Genomic DNA, 21,501 nt, shown 5'->3' on the forward strand with positions numbered 1-21,501 from the left:
CCTCTGGACTTCGCTTTCTTTCTTCTGCCTTGTACTTTGTTTGCATGGCTGTCATTGACATCAGCATGTTTTATGGAATCTGTTTTTGCTTCCTGATTTGGAAATTTGCAGTTTGGCTGGTCCTGACCTCAGGTTGTGTTTCAAATGTGTCTCTGTCTCCTGATATGTTATCCTGCCTAATTTTGTCCGCACTTGGCAAGGGCCTCAATCTTGTTCCTGTAACCTGCTTGGATATCATGTTGTTACGCCTCCCTGATCCTCTGCCCTCTGCTGCATGCATCTGGCATCAACACATATCTGGTACTGCCTGCAACTCCAGCACTTGTGCCACTCTGTGCCTTCATTACTTTCAGAAGTGTCGAGCCCCGTATCTACTCACTCTCTACCAGGTTCACGATAGTTACTCTTTTGTCAGACAGCTCAAATTGATTACAGAACATTCTCCACTACAGTTGATGGCTTAGAATAAATGGAATAATGCAAGGGTCACAAGGTGGTTTCTGACTTTTTTTTTTCAATTTTATGTAGAAGTCAGGTCACGAACCGAACATGAGAATGCTGATAGACTGTCACGCAACCACTGTATGTTGACAAAATGTGCCCCTTCCCACAGTTGGGTGGGGTATGTGGGGCACTGACTAACAGGATTATGAATGACAGGCAAGTGCCTATACACTTTATTTCTGCAGATTGGCTGCATCAGATAGCAGAAAAGCTTTCCTAAATCGGAGAAGATGACAGGGATGATGGGAAGGCCTTCCAACCTAAAGCATACTCGTAGCAGCAAAATTGTGTCCAGAATGGAGGCAACCCTTCAGAAAATATTAATACATGTCCCCCCCCCCCCCCCATGTAGTTTTGTCCGATTTGCTTCGAACTTCCAGACAATCTGTCCTGTTAAATATAATCAGCCTCCCTACTCGATACAAGATAGTGATGCTGCTAACCACAAAAATCTACATTTATTTATCCCAATATCAAAACATATATATATATATATATATATTCAGACAAAAATAGTCAATTGTATATGGGAACTCAATAGAGGGACTTTTTCCTGAGCTATATCAGGGCAAAATTTTTATAATGGCCCATAGTGGAATTATTATGGGTCACCAACAATATTTTAAAGCAAAGGATCAAATGTATTAAATTGTCCATGGAACGGATTTCAAGAACACACATTTTCCCCTTTGTCATGTTGATCCTGCATTCTAAAATGTAGGGATGTGTTTTTTTTACTTGGATCAATAAAATGTTGTACCTACACTCTGACAGACACGAGCTAGCAATCTTGTGATTAGTAGAAACGTTCTTTATATAAAGAAGACAGCGATGATCTGTACAAAATAAATAAATGCATCATTTTCAAACACGTCTTATTACAGTACATACGTTCTTTATAACAAAAATGTCTGTAGTCTATCCAACACTTGAATACAAATAAAGTTAAAAGGTGCAAAGTATTCAACAGTATGGCTTTGTCTCTGCTTGCACATTGAGCAGTCTTGATAAAAATGTGTCTACAGCAACAGTATGAATGCATCACACTGATATTTGTGCCAGAAATTGAACAAAACACAACACCTGCACAAACTATTTCAGCAACTGCTTTTTTAGTTTCCATTTCTTTTCATTAGTTGGGATTATTTTGTTTTAATGATTTTGTTTGTTGAAAAATAGTCAGTATCTTTATTACTTGGAGGTGGAGACGTTTGATGATATGACATGTGAGTCAATAGAGTTCTCGATAAACATAAAATCTAAATGGACTGAACAAAATGTCTAAATCCAAGGGAGTGACTACACAATATTTAGGAACGCAACCTTTATGTATGAAATTTAAACCCCAAGACACGGAGAGTACTGGTTAGACAGGTGTACAGCATGTAATACTGCGGCTAGTGATCAAGTTATACAACTGTTAAGGTCATTTGAAGGTAATATATAACTGCTAAAATAATTTTTTATTATAGCAGGGTGTGCATTTATGATACCAAGGGCCCTATGAATGTTCGAGGAAGGATTCACACAGCGAGAAAGAAGCCTGTAATATTTCAAAAGTAAAAAATAAGCTGCTTTGTAATAGTTACCTTAGACCAGCCTTTTTCAACCAGGGTACCCAGGCACCCTGAGGTGCCTTTAGGTGTCTTCAGGGGTGCCTTGGCAAAATTCCTAGAAATTGCCCAAAAACTGTATACAAGCCAGTGGGCAGATCAAGCCTACCTATGGGACTGCAGGTCACACTTCTTTCCCTGTGAAACAGAAAAGCAATCAGCGCAACCAAACAAATATATATATATATTTATATTGGGTCTCATTTTATATGTCTCCGGCTGCTCTCACTAAAAATGTGTTTTCACCACACATACAATACAATCAAAAAAACAGTGCTGCGCCAGATCTCTGCAATAATTAATGAAGTAGTGCAAAATGAAGCAAACAATCATATATAATGTAAGTGAAACATATAAATAAAGTGCACTATAAATAGTCCATTGATAATAGAAATAGAATCAGACTTGATCAATCGACATCCACCTTTAGTGCTCATAATCCAAATCCAGTGCTCAGTATTCCTCCGCCACCCATGCAATAAAGCCTCTCAACCTACATTCCGACCCCTATTTCACCACAGCAGCACAGCAGAGCCGAGACGGACCTGTCATCCGCGGGGGATTAGCAGACCGATCCCCTGCTTGCTGATTCCATCCTATGGAGGTGCCTGTGTGAAAGGGTTCTTACTATGATTTTTATTTTTTACAATTACTTATTTTTTTTTTTTTAATGGTGGTGGGGGGGGGGGGGGCTTTAGAGAGGCATCGCTAAAGTTCCAAACAGACCTCAAATGTCTCTTTTTTAAGCAGAGAAAGGGACAGAAGAGAGCTCAGTCCCTTTCTCTGCAGGCTCAGCTGTAATACTTGTGAATGTATGGAAGCCTCTGCATAGCGGCTTCCATTAATTCATATGCTGTGGCATAGTAAACACTGTTTACTATGCCACAGTGTCAGCTGTACATAGGAGCGATTGGTAACGATCACTCACTATGCTCACCTAGGAAAGAAAAGGGGCTGGTAAACACATGTTTACCAGCCCCCTGTTTACCAGCCTCTCACTCTCCATCCTGACAGCCAGCTAATCGGCATCCCTCTGTACTGCAGCCGGTCGCCTTTTCCTCCCTGCCTCCCGCTGGCTGCAGTGCGGGGAGGGGTCCTGGGAGATCGACAATGCGGGGCACTACAGGGGAGGTCAGAATGGTGGCCAGGGGGGTTATACATTTTTTTGGCTATATGTGCCTCCCCTGAAACAAACAAGTTGGTGGGAGGGCACAGGAGGGAAGCCGCAAATTTCAGGGGGGAGATCGTGTTGCGGGGGGGGGGGGGTCAGGGGGGGGTCAGGATTGGTTCAGGGGTGTGGGGGATTGGTGTACAGCATTAGTGAGAGGTGCTGTAGGGATTAGTTAGGTGGGGAAGAGGTGTAAATCAGGGTAAAGCAGGGAGTAGTGCCAGTATAGCAGTGGAGGCAGCCGGGGGGGTCACCTTTTTGGGGTTATAGCTCTGATCAGCAGATTGTCTCCACTCATCAGGGCTAAGGTTTTGTTCAGCAGTGTCTGCTGTCACTAAAGTGACCATGAGCTTATAACACAAGGAGGAATGAGGTGCAAGGCGTACGGACCTGGCCAGCTGCAGGCAGTTCTGTAGGTCCGTACGCTGTACGGACCTGGCAGTAAAAGGGTTAAAATAATTGTCCAACACTGAACATTGGGTATAAAATATTTGATGTATCCGATTTAGCATTTTAAAATCCACTGACATAATTTTATGTATAATTTAAGAAATCTACAAGTAAATGCTCAAACTTTTTATTATTATCAAATAATTCCTCATCTTTGTCGTGTCTTGGAAAAAAAATATACACATAACAGATTATAAGCTTTATTGTATCTGTATTTAGCAGTACAGAAGTATAAATAAATACATAAAATGTGAAGAAAAATTTTAAAGGACAATTTCCCTTTAATAAAAGGTGTTCCTAATCCCTAAAATGAATTGTATAGGTACCCAAATATGATCCTGTTAATACACTTAGAAAAATAACTGCCATTTTGTCTTAGCATTTTAATATTAATGTATTTATCTCTCAGAAGTTTTTTTTTTTTTTAAAGGGATTATGATTATGCATTGATGTCTTACTTTTCCCCAGTACAAATAAAGCCTTATGTGTCTTCTAAAAATCACACGTGTCCATGAAAAATTAATCTTGTTTGTGTATTTTTCTGAAATGGCTCTTTCTTTTAAGAAGCATATATCCTACTTTTCTTTTACTTTGGTCCCTCGTCATGGCATTTCAAATCATGGATACAATCATTTACTGGAATTATCTGCACAGAGACTTTAAAAGAGGAACTACCATCTGTCATCATTTGACTGCTCACATGGCAGGAACTGTAATGAACACATATATTGTCATCTTTGTAATTTTCTCTCAAGCCTGTCTGCATATGGTTTGCATGTTACAGTCATCTGAGCAAGATGAATATGCTTTAATTTCAATAAAAAAAAAAAAATTAGCTCGGAAGTCAGGTCAATAAAACATGTGACTGTTACCACACAGAAGCCCTTGTTTAACACAGGCGTAAAGTTAAGATGCATTGCAATGAATTTACATGAAATCTTAGCCACAGTGATGAAAGGAATAAGATGTGTGGTATAGGGACAATCTTTAAGCCAAATATATTGCTATATTCCAGCCAATTTTGCCCCCAATGGCACGCAGTACTTTTCTACCACTATTATTATTGTCCTGAATTTCTTACGATAAGCTGTCAATGGATGTGCTGTCCAATGGAGAAATTCTATATTTTAACACTTTCAAAAACATTTTATACCTGACATGTTCAACCTACCACATGTAGTATGTTACTACATATGTGAATATGTTGATACAACGGAAAAGAAAATGGTCAAATCCTTTGAGAATGTCCTGTGGGACGAAATGCATCAGGATCGTGCCTGTTTAGCCAGACCTGCATTTGTTTCTGCCTTTACCATTGGAAATTTTGTGAGTGGTATTCCCCTTTTTTAATAAACTTTTTATTTGGGTTTTACACTACATGTCTGTTTCCTTTGGTTTATTTCCACATGGGTCTGGATTTCTGTGAGTGATCCCATCTACCTACCCTGCTGGATATACACCTGGGAAACATCCGTGGTTGCAGATCGTTTCAGGAATCCTATACCATCCTAACAGCCTTTTTGACCCTCATGCTATATGGTATTCAGGGTCAACAGCATCTGGTGAGCGCAATTTTATTTGGTGTTGGTGATGGGATATGTCAGGGTACCAATAGCAGGAGGGCTCTAGGACCCAGTATCCGTCAGAATAGGAGAAGGGCTCTAGGACCCAGCAACTCTGTCAGCCCCATACCTGGGCCTTTATAAGGAAGCCAGCCCTTCTCTAATGGCACTTTTCCACTGCAAATACCGGCTCGTACCGGCTCGGCTCTACTCGGCCCTGCTTGGCCCGGTTTACTTTTCCACTGCTGGTACCGCATGGTATAGTGTCGGAACGGTTCGGTACGGTACGGTATAGGTTTGCTTTTCCACTAAAGTAGTACTAAAGTTAAGTGGGTGGGATAACAACGGGGTGGGTGGGATTCTCTGACCAATCAGTGGCTAGTAGTGACTGCATGCAAAGGATTGTGGGATATGGTACCAGTTTGGTACTTGTTGGAACCACAATCGAGTAGGTACTGTTTTTTCAGAGCCGTACCGTACCGTTCGGTTCCATGCAGTGGAAAAGCAAACCTATACCGTACCGTACAGAACCGTTCCGACCCTATACCATGCGGTACCAGCAGTGGAAAAGCACAAAAGCGTGCCGAACCATTACGGTTCCATGCAGTGGAAAAGCGCCATTAGTGCTGTTTGATCTTCAGCTTCTACCAACATCCTGTTTCCTGTTTCCTGTGATTCCTGGTTCCTGACTCGGCTTGTTACACCTCCATCTCCAGCTTGCTTCCTGACTTTGACCTCGGCTTGTTTAACGGATCTCCTCTGCCTGCTACCTGTCCAGACCTTGGCTTCCACTTGACCTTGTCTCCTCCGCTACCCACCTGGCATCGAACCTCGGCTTGAATCAACCACCCTCTGTCTCAGCGATCCTAAGTACCTGCTTCATCTCACAGGTGTCACCTGCCTGCAGTAACCCCGCAGCACCACAGCGGTATCCCTGAACCCTTTTCTGCAAGCAACTCTGCAGGCGACCTGTGCGACTTTGGGCCTAACTCCTCCTGTCTCATCTCCAGGGGAATTTGGCACTTAGCTGCAAGGGAAGCCCTCTCTCCATTGGCCTCCAGCACTTGATACCTGATAGTATCAAACAGCCAGGATGTCTGAGGCCGAGAGAGGTGCTTCTGCACTTGAAACCCTATGTCAGCAGATGGTGGCTCTGACACAAGCAGTCAAAAATCTGCAGGAAGGTTACTTCCAACTTGAGGGGCAGTTCCATGCCCTCACAGGTTCCATGACTTCCACTGAATCCAACCAAGCCTCTAGCCCCGCCTCTACACCAGCGTCCTCCACATCAGCTGTTGCCGCTCCACCCGCTGTGGTACTGCCTCCTCCAGAGCCCAGAGTTCCCACTCCTGAGCATTTTTCAGTGGACCGGCGGAGGTTCAGAGCTTTCAGGAATGCCTGCGAACTTTACTTTGCCCTGCAACCTAGGACCTTCGCTTCAGAAACTGTCCGAGTGGGGTTCATCATCTCCCTTCTATCTGATGAACCACAATCCTGGGCCCATAACCTCCTAGAACGAAAGGATGAGGTGCTGAACTCAGTCTCCATGTTTTTTGAAGCCATGGCTACTTTATATGATGACCCACAGAAAACTGTCACCGCAGAGTCTGCCCTTCACTCCCTGGTGCAGGGAAGACGACCAGTAGAGGATTACATTGGGGAGTTCCGTAGATGGGCAGCTGATACCAGAAGGAATGATGCAGCTTTGAAGTATCAATTCCGTTTAGGCCTATCCAAAACAATCAAGGATGAGCTGGCCAGGTCTGAAGCTCTCGCCATGCTAGAGACTCTGATTCAAACTTCCATCCAGCTAGATAGGCGTCTGCGGGAGCGACGCTTTGAGCGTTCTCAGACCTGTCGGCCAACCTGGGGACTGCCCAAGGTCCCGCCTCCAACACTTCCTGCCGCTGCTCCTCTAAATACCTCCAATATAGAACCAATGCAGATTGGTCTGCTTCGACCCGCTTTAACCCCAGAAGAAAGAGGACACAGGAGGCAAAACAATCTCTGTCTCTACTGTGGAGCATCAGGACACTACCTTCGCAACTGTCCGATTCGGCCAAGTAAGTCCAGGCACCTGTACCCTATCTTCAGCTGTCCGGATCACTATCTACTCACATTATTCTCCCCATCTCTCTGCAGGTGGCTGGAAGGGAGGTCAAACTGAGGGCAATAATTGACTCTGGAGCTTGCAGCTGCTTCCTGGACATCAACCTGGCTAAAGACCTGCACATTCCTCTGACTACCAAGGATCAAAGACTAGACATACACCTAGCTGATGGAAGTCAACCTAGTTCAGGACCTGTTACCCAAGAAACAGTCCCTATTCTCACAACCAAAGACACAGGGCACCAGGAACTTCTCTGTTTTGATGTGATCAGTTCTCCAATTTTTCCAGCTATTCTTGGAATCCCGTGGCTACAAGCCCACAACCCATCAGTGGACTGATCCCGAGGGGAGGTCACCTTCTCATCCAGCTACTGCCGCCAGCATTGCGGTATCCCCACGCTAACCAACCCCCATACCTGCCTGACCATACAACCAGCAACAGACACCAGTCTACTAGTCCCTTCAGTCTACCATGACTACCTTGACATCTTCGACAAAAAGAAAGCCGAAACCTTGCCTCCACACCGATCATATGACTGTCCTATTGAATTGCTCCCTGGAGCGGAAATTCCCTTCGGGCGCATCTTCCCTTTGTCCGAGGTGGAATTGGAGGCTCTCAGACAATACATAGATGAGAACCTAGCCAAAGGTTTCATTCGTCCCTCTTCCTCACCTGCTGGCGCAGGCATCTTCTTTGTTGAAAAAAAAGACCATTCCCTCAGACCCTGCATCGACTACCGGGAGCTCAACAAAATTACCATCAAGAATAAATACCCTCTTCCCCTCGTTCCGGAGTTGTTCCAGAGGTTTCGAGCGGCCCGGGTATTTACAAAACTGGACTTAAGAGGGGCTTATAATCTAGTTCGCATCAGAGAGGGGGACGAGTGGAAAACGGCCTTCAGAACACGCTTTGGCCACTTCGAATACCTCGTAATGCCATTTGGGTTATGCAACGCCCCCGCAACATTTCAACACCTGGTCAATGATATATTCCGAGAGTACCTTGACTTATTTCTGATCGTCTACCTGGATGATATCCTGATCTTCTCCCCCTCTCTCGAGCTCCACCGAATCCACGTCAAGAAGGTATTGAGTACCCTCCGCAGGCACGGTTTGTATGCCAAGGCCGAGAAATGCGATTTTGAAAAACAATCTATTCAATTTTTGGGCCTCGTATTTTCCGTTGGGGGAATCTCTATGGATCCCCAGAAGGTCACAGCAATCCTAGACTGGCCTGCACCTACAGACCGAAAGGGAGTCCAAAGATTCGTAGGCTTTGCCAATTTCTACCGGAGATTTATTAAGGACTTCTCCACTATTATCGCCCCAATTACTCAACTCACACGTCTCCACACCCGTTTCCTCTGGAATCAGGAAGCCCAAGTAGCCTTTGAAAAACTTAAAACCTTGTTTACCTCTGCTCCGGTGCTGCAACACCCGGACCCAGCGCTCCCTTTCGTTCTTGAAGTAGATGCTTCTGAAGTGGCGACGGGAGCCGTGCTTTCTCAGCGGATGGGCCCAAAAGCTCTATTACACCCAGTAGCCTTCTGCTCTAAGAAATTAAACCAGGCTGAGAGAAACTACGACGTAGGTGACCGAGAGCTTCTGGCTATTAAAGTGGCCTTTGAAGAGTGGAGATATCTATTGGAGGGTGCCAATCACCCGATCATGATTTTTACGGACCACAAAAACTTAGAGTATCTGAGGTCCGCCAAACGTCTAAGACCCCAACAAGCTAGATGGGCATTATTCTTCTCACGATTCAACTTCCATTTAACCTATAGACCAGGATCCAAGAACGGGAAGGCAGACGCCTTGTCCCGGATGTTCCCTGAATCCACAGAACCTGCTCCACCGAGCACTATTATTTCGGCCCAGAACTTTTTATTGATTCAACACAGCTTGAAATCGGTCATTGAACGAGCCTCTGCTTCATGCCCTGAATCTGAGCAGGTCTCGTTAAGGAAATGAAATGGATTACTCTGGCACCAGGATAAGGTCTTCGTGCCTCAGGAGGCAAGGCTTCAGGTCTTCAAAACGTACCACGAACACCAGTTAGCCGGCCACTTTGGAGTTCGTAAAACAAGTGAGCTCATCCAAAGGTCCTTCTGGTGGCCCAACCTTAGTCGAGACTGTAGAGCCTATGTTAAATCCTGCTCTGTGTGCCTACGTAGCAAGGGTGACAAGACAAGGCCCTGGGGACTACTGAGACCCTTACCTATTCCTAACCGTTCATGGGAAGGTATCTCGATGGATTTTATTGTGGAGCTTCCGCCCTCGGAGGGTTTTACTGCCATTATGGTGGTGGTGGATCGCCTGTCGAAGATGGCCCATTTTCTACCCTTGGTAGGCACTCCTTCAGCAACTGAGACTGCCCACATCTTCCTCAAGGAAATTGTGAGACTCCACGGCTTTCCCGGAAGCATTGTTTCTGATCGGGGGGTACAATTTACCTCCAAGTTTTGGAGAGCTCTGTGTAACGCCCTGAAAATAGAACTTTGCCTCTCATCTGCATACCATCCTCAGAGCAATGGACAAACAGAGCGTACGAATCAAACCTTGGAGCAGTACCTCCGCTGTTTCTCAGCCTTTTCACAGGATGACTGGGCCTCGTTGCTTCCATTTGCGGAGTTTGCTTATAACAATTCACTACACACAGCCACAAACCAGTCTCCATTCTGGGCCAACTATGGATTCCACCCACTTGCCTTGCCTGACACTATATTCGAATCTGCAGTACCTGCGGTCCAGGACAGACTTGCTTTTATACAGCAAAACTATCAAACCCTTCAAGAATGCATACTGAAGGCTCAAACCGACTACAAGAAATTCTTTGACAAGAAACGCAGGGGGAATCCCTCCTTTAAAATTGGGGATGAGGTATGGCTGTCTACGGCCAATCTGAAACTGCCTTGCCCATCGAAGAACCTGGGGCCTAAATACATTGGTCCGTTTCCAATTAAACGAGAGGTAAACCCAGTGGCTTTTGAATTATCCCTGCCGGATTCTTCTAGGATTCACCCAGTTTTTCATGCCTCTCTCCTAAAAACGGCCATTCCAGATCCATTTCCTGGGAGAGTGGAACTTCCTCCACCATCAGTAACTGTTGGTGAAGAAACAGAATATGAGGTGGAGTCAATATTGGATTGCAGGAAACAAGGCAGGCAAATACAATATCTGATCAAATGGAAGGGGTATCCACCCGAAGAAAGCTCTTGGGAACCAAAGATCAACATCCATGCCCCTAGACTCCTTCGGGAATTTCATGCCAGATATCCGAGGAAGATGGCCCGGTTGGGCATCCGGAGGCTGCCCATTGGGGGGGGGGCACTGTTAGGGTACCAATAGCAGGAGGGCTCTAGGACCCAGTATCCGTCAGAATAGGAGAAGGGCTCTAGGACCCAGCAACTCTCTCAGCCCCTTACCTGGGCCTTTATAAGGAAGCCAGCCCTTCTCTAAGTGCTGTTTGATCTTCAGCTTCTACCAACATCCTGTTTCCTGTGATTCCTGGTTCCTGGTTTCTGACTCGGCTTGTTACACCTCCATCTCCAGCTTGCTTCCTGACTTTGACCTCGGCTTGTTTAACGGATCTCCTCTGCCTGCTACCTGTCCAGACCTTGGCTTCCACTTGACCTTGTCTCCTCCGCTACCCACCTGGCATCGAACCTCGGCTTGAATCAACCACCCTCTGTCTCAGCGATCCTAAGTACCTGCTTCATCTCACAGGTGTCACCTGCCTGCAGTAACCCCGCAGCACCACAGCGGTATCCCTGAACCCTTTTCTGCAAGCAACTCTGCAGGCGACCTGTGCGACTTTGGGCCTAACTCCTCCTGTCTCATCTCCAGGAAAGTTTGGCACTTAGCTGCAAGGGAAGCCCTCTCACCATTGGCCTCCAGCACTTGATACCTGATAGGATATCAGTATCAAGATTCACCTCTCTGTTTTGGATTACTCCACTTGCACTTACCATTGTGAACTCTATATGGACTTTTTTGATTGTATTCAGTTACAGATTTTCATATTTACTGATCACATATGTAATTTTATTTGTTTGTATTGAGAACTGTTGCAGTTCCTTACCCATTAGCGTTGCACTTTTATTTTATTTTCCGTTGTATCAACCTTTTTGTCAGTTGTTTGTGTCAGCAGCTTATACACTTGATTGGTTAGCGCAGTTTATGCACCCCTTTTTTTCCACTGATATGTGAATATGTACCCTATATAGGTGGTCTACGTGTATGCATTGTCAAACTCATATGCTTATGTATTGAACGCAAACTCAGCTGCAACATACAATTTACCAAGAATATTTGTTTTTTTTAACAAAAAGGGAAATAAAAACAGCATAGGTTGGAAGTAGATAGATACATTTTTAAAACTTGCCAACACCACCTATATTAATGAAATATTTGCCATATTGCAGAGCTAGAAGTACTGGTAGAATCCTGAGCATCCAACACACCTAGGCATGTCAAATGTTTCCACTATATGCTGTAGGCCCTTTCTCAAGCTTCTATATTAGTAGCATCTCCCACCTACCTGCAGGGACAAACTTGTGATGTTATGTCTGTGGGAGGCAGTCATGGTTTTTGATATTGAAGATTCAACCAATGCTTCTAGCTCTTCTAGAGAGATTGACTGAGAAACAGTTCCACTTGCACTTGTTATTTAGGTACCAAAATATATTTTAAGCACATTTTAAGATCCAAAAGCTACTTTGATATACAGTCCCCAACTTTTAAGTAGACTTTCTCCTGAGTTAATGCTGGCCCTTGCTGGATTGCACACATCTGTACACAGTATTTTAATGTAAAGTAATGGCTGTCTATGATGGCAGAATGTAGAGGAAAAGCCTACCTGGTAAAAGAAAAAAAAAAAAAAAAAAGCAGCAGCCTTTCTGTTGATCTCTATGTATTTGTACATTATTACATTGTTGAAAACAAGAAGACATGCTCAAGTATTTGCATACGGCAGTAATATTCACAGCATTGTCAAAGATTAAGTTGGGGGACACATTTAAAATGAGCAGGCTGCTTAAGGTCATAAGATGTTCAGCTTACGAGACGATAGTATTAAATGCTCTCGAACTAAGAGCAGCATTCCAAGTTATTCTGGATTTCACTCCTTTTTATAAAATGAACAAGAGTTGTACTGTGCCTAGACAGCAGTGAAAGGGAAGAATTCTTAGGCTGCCAGCGGAACTTCCAGTATTGATAATTGCAATTATACCATTTTGGCTGAGAAGGCTCTGGTGTCTGTCTCTCCTACAGTTTAGCATTGAGTCATCACTGCCTCTGCCAGTGATGGTGGATCTACTCTCTCCAGCCCAAGAGACTACATTTGGTGACATGAAAGTTGAGAGGCGGAGGCTAACAAGTCAAGGCTACTCAGGGCAGGTAGTGACTACCTTGTGTCAAGCCAGAGAGGTCTCTATAAATAAGACTTGCCTGAAAATATGGGTAAAATTTTCAGATCTCACGGAGAAAAGGCTTGGAGTCCTTTATCACCAAAACCAGGCGAGGTTACGTAGTTCTTACAACTGGGGCTGGATAGGGGTCTAGGTTCAAATACAAACAAACTTTTCAGAGAAAGGGAATACAATAAGACATGTGGCCACTCACTAAAACTAGTGGAAAAACGGTTTAACCTTAAAATACGTAAGGGGTTCTTTACTGTCAGAGCAGTAAGGATGTGGAATCGCTTCCACAAGCAGTCGTATCAGCAGGGAGCATTGATAGTTTCAAAAAACTATTAGATGGGCACTTTAAAGACCACAACATACAGGGGTATACAATGTACGGTTAACAGCAAACACACACACACACACATCATAGGTTGGACTGGATGGACTAATGTCTTTTTTCAACCTCACAAACTATGTAACTATGTAACTAAATACGTTTAAAGGTCAAAGTTCCGCCTTGTCTGCACTTACAGGGGTTTAAGAAGCTGATAACCCTTTAGTGATGCAATTCTTAAAGGCTTGCATGAAGTTAAAGATTTGCCAGAAAACCATTGTTCTCTAAGTGGGACTCTATAAAGCTCTATAAGCTCTATAAGCTATATGAGCTCTATAAAGGCCTCATTTCTGTCCTACAGTATTGGCTACACTCTGCATTCTAACCCTGAAGACCATATTTCTGGTTGCTTCAACCTCTGTAAAAAGGGTGTCAGAACTACAGGCGTTGTTTTAAGGAGCCTCACCTAACATTCTACCCAGACAGAATAGTCCTAAAACCCCCAGACTGCTTTTATCCATAAGGTGATTGTTTCCTTCCACTTTAACCAAAAAGTCAATTTACTATCTTTATTTGATGAAGCGTGAGAACTAAATCCCCTGGATGTTGGTCTAGCTCTGATGGCCTGCTTGGCAGCAAACATTTTTTATTCAGGAAAGCTGAAATCTGTGCTTGTTTCCCTATGGCTTAAAGTGATTGTAAAGTCTTGTTTAAAAAAAAAATAACAAACATATTATACATATTATACTTAACTCCTCTGTGCAGTTGGTTTTGCACAGAGCAGCCCAGATCCTTCTCTTTACGGGTCCATCATTGCTGCTCCTGTCCCCTCCCTCCTATTGAGTGCCCCCACAGCAAGCAGCTTGCTATGGGGGCTACCGAGCCGAGCTGCAGCTCCATGTGGGCATTCACACACAGAGCTGCCACCCCCTCTCTCTCCTGATTGATTCACTGACTTTAAATTACAGCTGCGGGAGCCAATGGCGCCACGGCTGTATCTCAGCCAATCAGGAGGGAGAGTCCCAGGACGGCAGAGGGACTCGTGGACATGGCTGGACAGAGAGGGGGCACAGGTAAGTTTCAGGGATGCTAGGGGGGCTGCTACACACAGAAGACTTTTTATTTTAATGCATAGAATGCATTAAGATAAAAAACTTTCCTGACTTTACAACTCCTTTAAGCCAAGGTCAATCAGCATGAAACACATACAGTCGCCTCCAAGACTGTTAAGACAATTAAAAAGAGCCTGCTTTTCACAAGAGCTTCCTGTTCCAGAGGACTTAAGAAGACATTCAAGCAGGGCAGTGCCAGCTCTGTGGACAGTGGAGTGCTGACTGTCTCCTGAGGCTATTTGTAAGTCAGCAATAGGATCCTCTGAGAACACCCTAATTACTCTTTATTAGTTGAACCCAGTTCAGCTCAAAACAGCAAAATGTGGAAAATTTCTTGTGCTTACGCTACTGATCATTACAATTTTTTCCTTGCACCCTCGCATATAGCGAGTTAGTTCCCATTGTATGTTGCCATGATGCGCCAGGTAAATGGAAAATGGTATACTTACCTTTCCGTCATTTTCCTTTCCTGGTACATCTTCATGGCAGCATACAGATTCCCACCCAAATGGTGAGAGTTACAGAGAATGCTGGGAGCAGAGTCTGTCTTTGATTTATAGTTAACCAGTGCCATCAGGCTATGGGGGCAGAGCCACAACCCTTTATATGCTACCATGAAGATGCATCAGCAAAGGAAAATACAGAAAGGTGGGTTTATCCCCGCTATGCTGGATAAGGTATCGTCAATCTTCTGTTAACAAGTCAGGGACATGTATTTGTGGATGCTGTCATACTGTGGTTATTTTTTATTGTATTAATCTCTATGGTTGTAGATCAATTACATACAAGAATTATTGGTAATAGATCAGAAGAGAGGGAGGTCATGTGCAAGAAAGGGAAAATATTTTGTAGTACATTTTAGTATTTTGTAAAAGTATGTGTTAATCAGTTATTGCTGCATAACTACGTGATAAAAACCAGATGCTGAGCTGCAAGCATGTAAATTTAATTCTACAGTATTCAGTCAAAATGCTTTAAAGCAGTCTATACTTTAAATTTAGCCCTTCGACTATCCAATATATGCTTAGTTGTGCTATTTGTCACATTTATAAAGCACAATGTACTTTCATGCATCAGTTTTAAAATAGCACTTCAAAACCCTGTCATTGCCATACTCCAATCTGTTCTTAGGGGGGGCAACATATGGAAGAGAAAACCTAACAGAAGTATATTATTATCTTGTGATAACTTCACTGTAATGAGTAATGGCCTTTTATAGTCAGACAAAGGCTAGTTTGTTTCCACCCTAAGCCACTGCTTGCTATTGGCTGTTCACTATAAAAGATCTAGAAATAAGCATTCCAGCCAAGTTCAGGATCCATTAATCACACACAACTTTCCAATAACAAAAAAATCGTAAAAATAGATTAAGTTAAAAGCATTTCTTGTTTAAGCATCAAGATTGCAGATGGCTGAAATCTGAAATTATTTCAAACTAGAAATAAAAAAAAAAAGGAAGCAGAGTAATTAAATATATTTAATTTAGAATATTGTAAGTCTGTGGGAAAATATGTACTGACGTAAGATTGATTTAATACATTATTTAAGTGAATCATCTGCAGTTGTCTTGCTTGTGTGGACATTCCTCTTTTGTTGGATTTAGAGTAGGCTGACAGAATGAAAGCCTTTTTCTAAGTCCCATCCTTGAGCAATTACTTTATATTAAATTATCTCCCAGCTGCATGCGTTTAATGAATAGATAACTTTTATTTGCAATCGTTTCTCTTCTCCATTGAATTCTGTTCATTTCTGTATCTGTGTTTACACAAGACCTAAACTGGGAACATGAAGTAAGTAAATTTATTTTTCAATATAAAAAGAATTGTTCGTTTAAAGGGTAACTCCACTTTCGTAGGGGAAAAAGATAGCAAATAAAGAAAAAATAATATAGCGTATACAATTGCAACACAAGTAATATTGTAACTGAATGTTAACCACTTACCGACCGCCAACAGTACATATACTGCGGCAGGTCGGCTCTGTCCCGTGAAATGACGTACCTGTACGTCGCTTTGCGGCGGCACACGCAAACACCCATTTGCAACAGGGGAGTTTGCGGGTTCGGCTGCCGCGATTGCCGCCAGGCACCCACAATTGCTCCCCGTAGAGACAGTCTACGTGTTGTAAACACAGCAGACTGCTAGTCTTTCAGTTATGAACACAGGGATCCTGTGTTCCTCTTATTTAGGAACATATGTCTCTGTGTTTATGCAGTAAGCCCATCCCTCCACAGTTAGAAAGCACCCAGTAGGGACACATTTAACCCTTTGATCACCCCTGGTGTAACCCCTTCCCTGCCAGTGTTTTTAGCACTGATTACTGTAGTAATGTCACTGGTCCCCCCAAGAGTGTCAAAAATGTCAGTTAGGTGTCCAACCCGCCCACCGCAATGTCGCAGTCCTGCTAAAAATAGCTGATCACCACAATTACTAGTAAAAAAATAAAAATAAATAAATAAAATTTACATAAATCTTTCCCCTAGTTTGTAGACGTGATAACTTTCGTGCAAACCAATCAATATACACTTATTGGGATTTTTTTTTAACCAAAAATATGTAGCAGAATACACATTGATTTTTTAATTTTTTTTATTGGGAATGTTATATAGCAGAATTTAAAAAATATTTTTTTATTCAGAATTGTTGCTCTTCTTTTGTTTATAGTGCAAAAAATAAAAATCGCACAGGTGATCAAATACCACCAAAAGAAAGCTTTATTTGTGGGAAAAAAGGACATCAATTTTATTAGGGTACAGTGTTGAATGCCCGCACAATTGTCAGTTAAAGTAACGCAGTGTCGTATCGCAAAAGATGGCCTGGTCATTAGGGGGTAAATCCTTCCAGAAAGGATAATAAAAATGACCTTTCCTTTTCAATCTACAGCCGCTGTAATTTTCTGAAAATGCAATGCAATATGGCTACCTGGAGGTGTTCTGTACACACAGAATGTGTGCAGAACGCCCCACAGAAACATAATTTACTGCTTATGTGACTGGCTCACCAATTTTCCCAGAAGTCTGCCTAAGATACAAGTCAGATTTCAGGCATCCCCTGCAACAAAAATGTAATTCTTGGTGAGAGACTCCCAATAAAAGCCCGTCTAAAGGGATGCAGGCCCTGCAGCTTTCCTCATTAGTGTTCTGCAGCTGGACAGCTGATTGATAATTATGAAACCACTCCCATTAGACCCACTCAGCACAGAGGCACAGAGGAGAAAAAACATAATTTCTTCAGAAAAAAAAAAGATAGGAATCTGCAACAAAGGTTGTTATAATCCTTGTAATGTACATACATGACCCAGAGGGGAATGTTTTTTTCTCAACAAAAGTGGAGTTACGCTTTAAAGTGACATTGGCACTGTGAACGACAAGGGCTCTCCTTGAAATAACTTTAAAGTTATTAAACCCCACTATGGGATGTTGTTAAATGTATCCAAGCAGTGCCCCTGACACCCCCCACACCATCCGCCCATGGACTGTATAGGAAAAATGCTTGCTTAGCTAGGGGGAAAGAAATAATTATAAATACTTACCTTATTTCTTTCTCCTGCAGGCTTCCTCCAAAGCAAAGGAAGAAAAGGAACTTGGCGTGGTGCAACCTATTGTTTGAATGCAACAAACAGAAGTTGTTTCAAAGGCGCAGAACTTCTCTCCACATAACTGGTTTTGTAATAAGTAAAATATCAGATTACCAACAAGTAGGTAAAAGAGGTAAAGGAGTTGTAAAGGCAGAAGGTTTTTTCTTAATGCATTAATGCATTAAGATAAAAAGCCTTCTGTGTGCAGAAGCCCCCCCTCAGCCCCCCTAATATTTACCTGAGGTCCCTCTCTGTCCAGCAAAGTCCACGAGTACCTCAGCCGTCTGAGATTCTCCTTCTTGATTGGCTGAGACACAGCAGCGGTGCCACTGGCTCCCGCTGCTGTCAATCAAAGTCAGCTAGCCAATCAGGGGAGAGAGGGGTGGGACCAGGTCAGGGATCCATGTCTGCATGGACACAGGGAGCTGTGACTCAGCTCAGGTACCCCCATAACAAGCTGTTTGCTGTAGGGGCACTGAACAGGAGGGAGGGGCCAGGATCACAGAAGAGGGACCCGAGAAGAGGAGGATCCGGGCTGCTGTGTGAAAATCCACTGCAATAGAGAATGTAAGTATAACATGTGTAGCACCCTCCTAGGTAGGTGCTAGGTAACCTATAGGGGAGACCTTGTCTGCTTATCAGCAGGGTCCAATTATTCAGTCAGGCTGTCGTGTGTTCTCAGTTGTGACTTTTGAGTTGGGGAGTCTCCCCACTGTATCCAATGAGGGCTCTCATTGGACAGTGGAGGAAACCTGACCAATAGCACACCTGGGCTTGAATCCATCCCAGAGGGCAGATTCTGCCACAATGCATCCTGGGAGGGGAATATAAGTCTGAGGGGAGCACATGACAGGGTGTCTTTGGCGGGAAGCAGAGTCCCAGGAGGAGGGTGACGGCTGTCTCTCCTCCTGTTGGTGAGAGGAAAGGTGTCCTTGGCGGTCGACCTAGAGGACAGAAGGTTGAGCTGAGCTGCAGAGAGGGATCCAGTGTGCTTAGGACCGTGTGGAGCTGTTGGGGTTGGAGTTTCCAGGAAAGCAAAGTCGTTAGTACTGTGAACTGCCCCCGGGTCTGCCTAGGATAGGAGACCACTCCAGGAGGTCAGAGGGATCCAGGAGCCAGCTAACCAGGAGGAAGCTTAGAAAGGGGGTGCCTGAGTCTAAGCCCTGAAGAGAATTCAGAGAGGGTGCCAGTGTGGGCCCTGAAGTGTTAAGAGTTGCAGCAGTGCTTACAAATAGCTACCTCAGCCAGGAAGGCCAAAGGGAGCAGTACAAAGGATTTTTGAGTCACAAGGAAGTATCAGACGTCAGTTCAAGTTCACAAACAGAAAGTCAGTGTTAACAAGTGCCAATGGGCATTGACCGCCATTCAGCCAGCGTTAAGTCAGCGTCAAGAGGCATTTTTCTCAGAGTCCCATTCTCTGAGAAAGTCAAGCCAGAGGAGTATGCCACTCATTCCCTTCTCCCATCCAAGTTCCTAAAATAAATACAAAAACCAAGGATGCTGAATTGTTTCTTGTTTAAGTGCTCACACTTGGAGAACATGCTTAAATGTGCTGTTGTTACTAGCGGTAACCCTGGCAGACCCACATTCAGCACAAAGGCTGGAAATCCTGCTACACATGTTTATTATTTTTCTAGGGAAAAATTAGACTTTACAATCACTTTAACAGCAAAGCAACAAGGAGCAGGGGAGTTTTGTCTGTTTCAGTATGAAAACAGGTTAAGAGACAAAGATAAATACCCATTTGGATGGACAAAACATCCTTTTATCAATTCCAAATAAGGCTGGGTTCACACTGATGTGAATTGGATGCAGGTTTTGCATGACAGGAGACTGTGACCGCCTCCCGAAGGAGACTGTGCATCTTTGGCTCCGTTTCAGGTGCGAATTCAGGCAAACATTTGGACCTGATTTGCACCTGAATCGGTGAGCAAAAATGCATCAGACCCCCTGCTGTGATCTGCGGCCGCATCAGTGTGAACCCAGCCAAAGGATCACATAAAGTTACTAGTTAATGGTGCTGGGAGAAAGGAGGGAGACAATTTTGAAAGCTGAACTTAATATAATTTTGTTATGATCATTTTTTTTTTTTAAGGGAAAGTGGACAGGGGGGCAGCTTGATAATTAGTTTCTTAAAGTACTTAGCCCACTGTGGGCTTTCAAGCAAACGAGGCATGACACCCAAAATATCAGCACTAAAATGTTAGTGTTATAATGGAACATTACTCTATAAATAGCAATCATAGGGTTGCAAAATCAAATTGCATGTCAAATCCGAGCCAATTGCCCACAATTGCACAGTCCGAAGTTAGCATCGCACCAATTCCCAAAAGTAGTTTCAGTACTACTTTTGGGGCCCTGGGGGGGGGGGGGGGGCGATTTCCATAGACAACTGCGTGGGAACCCGAACAGATGTCTGTGAAATCACCCTCTAGATTGGACCCAAATGCCGGCTTAAAATCGTACGAGTTCAGCTGAACTCTCACAATTTCAAAATGGCCTCAGTGTGAACCTGGGCTTAATCACACAAGTGTGAAGTAATTTGCTGCAAAGTGCAGCTTTGCCCGTGCCAGCAACAACTGTATGCTACAGACTCTGAAGCAGACAGTCCGTTATGGTAATAAAGAATTCATCCGAGCAAAATTCACCAAAAATTCGTCAGGATTGCAAATCTCATACATGCAGGGTTTATCTTGAACCCATGGTAACAGCAAACCTAAATGTCATTCCTAGTAGCAACGATTAAACCATAAAAAATAAGCTTTAGGAGCTCAGGAAAAGTATTCATTTGATATATTAGCTGCCCTAGCTTCAATCAGTCAGTGGACATCTTTCAACTATTGTGACCAACTTTGTTACATTAATTGTAGTGCATAATTTAATATATTATTTTCTGCTGCTATACATTGATTTCTAAAGCTAATAAAAATTAATGCTTTTATGCAAGGCAGATCCTATGCTTTTTTGACAGAAAGTCCAATATTGTCACTTCTAATGTTCATCAAGCACCATATAGAAACTGAACTCTATTCCATCAAATTACAAAGACTGTTTAGAATTGTGATGCACCAAATACAGTATGGGTTTAAGGAAGTTGAATGATCACTACTCCCTGTTCTCAAATGCTGGGAGGAAGGTATTCTCATTTAGGTGTGTCCCATTTATTCTGGCATACTGCATTTTTCAAAAAAGGAATGTGCATTGTGTCAAGCCATCCATGCAAATGTAACCTAATTTTAAAACCTGCAGTTTAGGAGTAGGCAGTTTTTGGGCCCTTCAGATATGACTCGTATCCCTAAAATTTAATGTTTTTGAGGTCCAAGGTTAAATGCCCTAGGAAAATGATAGTTTAGGAAAGACAAGCATTTTTCTTAGTTAAATATTGAAAACCAGTCCAGTCTAGTTGCTCCCAACAGGTTCATTACATACACTTATATTAGACATTAATTATTTATGCAAATTTTAGACCATCGCAATATTCCCCTTTATCAATCGAAGGTACTTGAGCCATAGATACTCAAAGATGCTACAGTTGCTGTTTGGCCTGGTTGAAAATTGAGTATCAAATGATGATCATATAATTGGTAGGGGACTCAAATGTTGTATAAATATATGCTACTCATTACAATGTGCTCTGAAAATTATTTAAAGAGGAAGTAAACTTACTT

The 21,501-nt window shown here is 43.3% G+C and overlaps 1 protein-coding gene across 1 annotated transcript in view; it reads left to right on the forward strand.

Annotated features, from left to right (window-relative positions):
* The window catches only part of LOC309556520 (uncharacterized protein), a gene marked incomplete at both ends in the record, with an annotated part of 164,343 nt that overhangs the window by 137,432 nt on the left and 5,410 nt on the right, over positions 1-21,501 (forward strand). Inside the window, one exon of the mRNA XM_082258969.1 lies at positions 17,809-17,953. Within this exon, the coding sequence (XP_082115095.1) occupies positions 17,809-17,953 (145 nt within the window). The remainder of the gene's footprint in view (positions 1-17,808; positions 17,954-21,501) is intronic.

The sequence above is a fragment of the Pelophylax lessonae genome (genome assembly GCF_965119305.1).
Source record: "Pelophylax lessonae genome assembly, chromosome: 5".
Lineage (NCBI taxonomy): Eukaryota > Metazoa > Chordata > Amphibia > Anura > Ranidae > Pelophylax > Pelophylax lessonae.